Genomic DNA, 1034 nt, shown 5'->3' with positions numbered 1-1034 from the left:
ATGTAAACTGTCTAATAGAACAACAGCCAGTCTGTAAGGTTGAAAGGTCTTCAGTTTAGTCAATGATAATGATAACAGGTTGTAAACGACTGCATTAAAGGACCAGAGTGTAGACACAAACGTCTCAATCTAAATCTTATGATCTTATATCAGAGTGATTTATACGCTAATAAAAACACACCGATACATATCTGCGTCTCAGTCGTATCGTCGTATGTTGTGGAGTTCAGAATGTTTCCAAAGATCTAATATGAGTCTAATGTGTATCTAAAATGATGAAAAGCCCTAAAAGACCCTGAGGGTGAACACGCTGTTTGGGTTTGACACTTACGTCTCCGGTGGGATCTTCATCTGAGCCTGAGCTGTAATCCACAGGCAGAAAAATCCCAGAATCCCCAGGAGCTTCCTCATTCCCGGCATCCTGCCCTCCATCCTGCGTTCAACTAAAAATTTTGGCGGCAGTTATTTTTGTGAACTGGTATCGGCTCTGAAAGTTCAACAGGATCATAAAGAGTCTGTGGGAAACGGCTTCCTCATGTTGGCTAAAGCGAGGGGGAGACGGCGAGCGGACAACGACCCCGAATGCTCTCCGACACGTCCAGGTAAACTCGTCCTGCTGCCGGCATCTTCTCGCTGCTTCCTGGTTTAGCTTCTCATCCTGTTTGAAGAAACTTCCAGATGATGTTTGATGGCTTTAACGTCCTCCAGGACAAACCGACGGAGAGGTGAAATCTAGTTTTGGTGCAAGAAGAGGAAAGAAACTTCTTGAGGTTAAAGATGAAAACTAGTTCTTCTCAGAGACTCTATACGTTTCCTCCAGGTTCTTCCAGGGTTTTCCAGGTTCTTCCAGGTTGCTCCTCCTTGAAACCAGGACTAATAAGTGGGTTAATTTCTCCACCTTGCGTTTATTTAGGAAGACAGAAAGCCGGCAGTCTGCAGATTTTGCAGCCGCTCGCCTCCACTGTCACCCAATTTGCAACGTAATCCACTTGGATTAAAAACTCCTCTTCCCCACAGAGAGAGAGAGAGAGGGA

General features: G+C 45.1%; 1 protein-coding gene across 1 annotated transcript in view; it reads right to left on the bottom strand.

Annotated features, from left to right (window-relative positions):
• The window catches only part of LOC118330976 (voltage-dependent calcium channel subunit alpha-2/delta-4-like), a 24705-nt gene extending 23737 nt beyond the window's left edge, over nucleotides 1-968 (bottom strand). Inside the window, exon 1 of the mRNA XM_035665732.1 lies at nucleotides 332-968. Coding sequence (XP_035521625.1) covers nucleotides 332-432 — 101 coding nt within the window. The 5' untranslated portion in view covers nucleotides 433-968. The remainder of the gene's footprint in view (nucleotides 1-331) is intronic.
• Between the last annotated feature and the right edge of the window lie 66 nt (nucleotides 969-1034).

Source organism: Morone saxatilis, unplaced genomic scaffold (genome assembly GCF_004916995.1).
Source record: "Morone saxatilis isolate NCDOM2014 unplaced genomic scaffold, NCSU_SB_2.0 Contig2, whole genome shotgun sequence".
In the NCBI taxonomy this organism is placed as follows: Eukaryota; Metazoa; Chordata; class Actinopteri; family Moronidae; genus Morone; species Morone saxatilis.
Note: the sequence above shows the minus strand (reverse complement) of the source record. Positions and strands in the feature narration are given on the sequence as shown.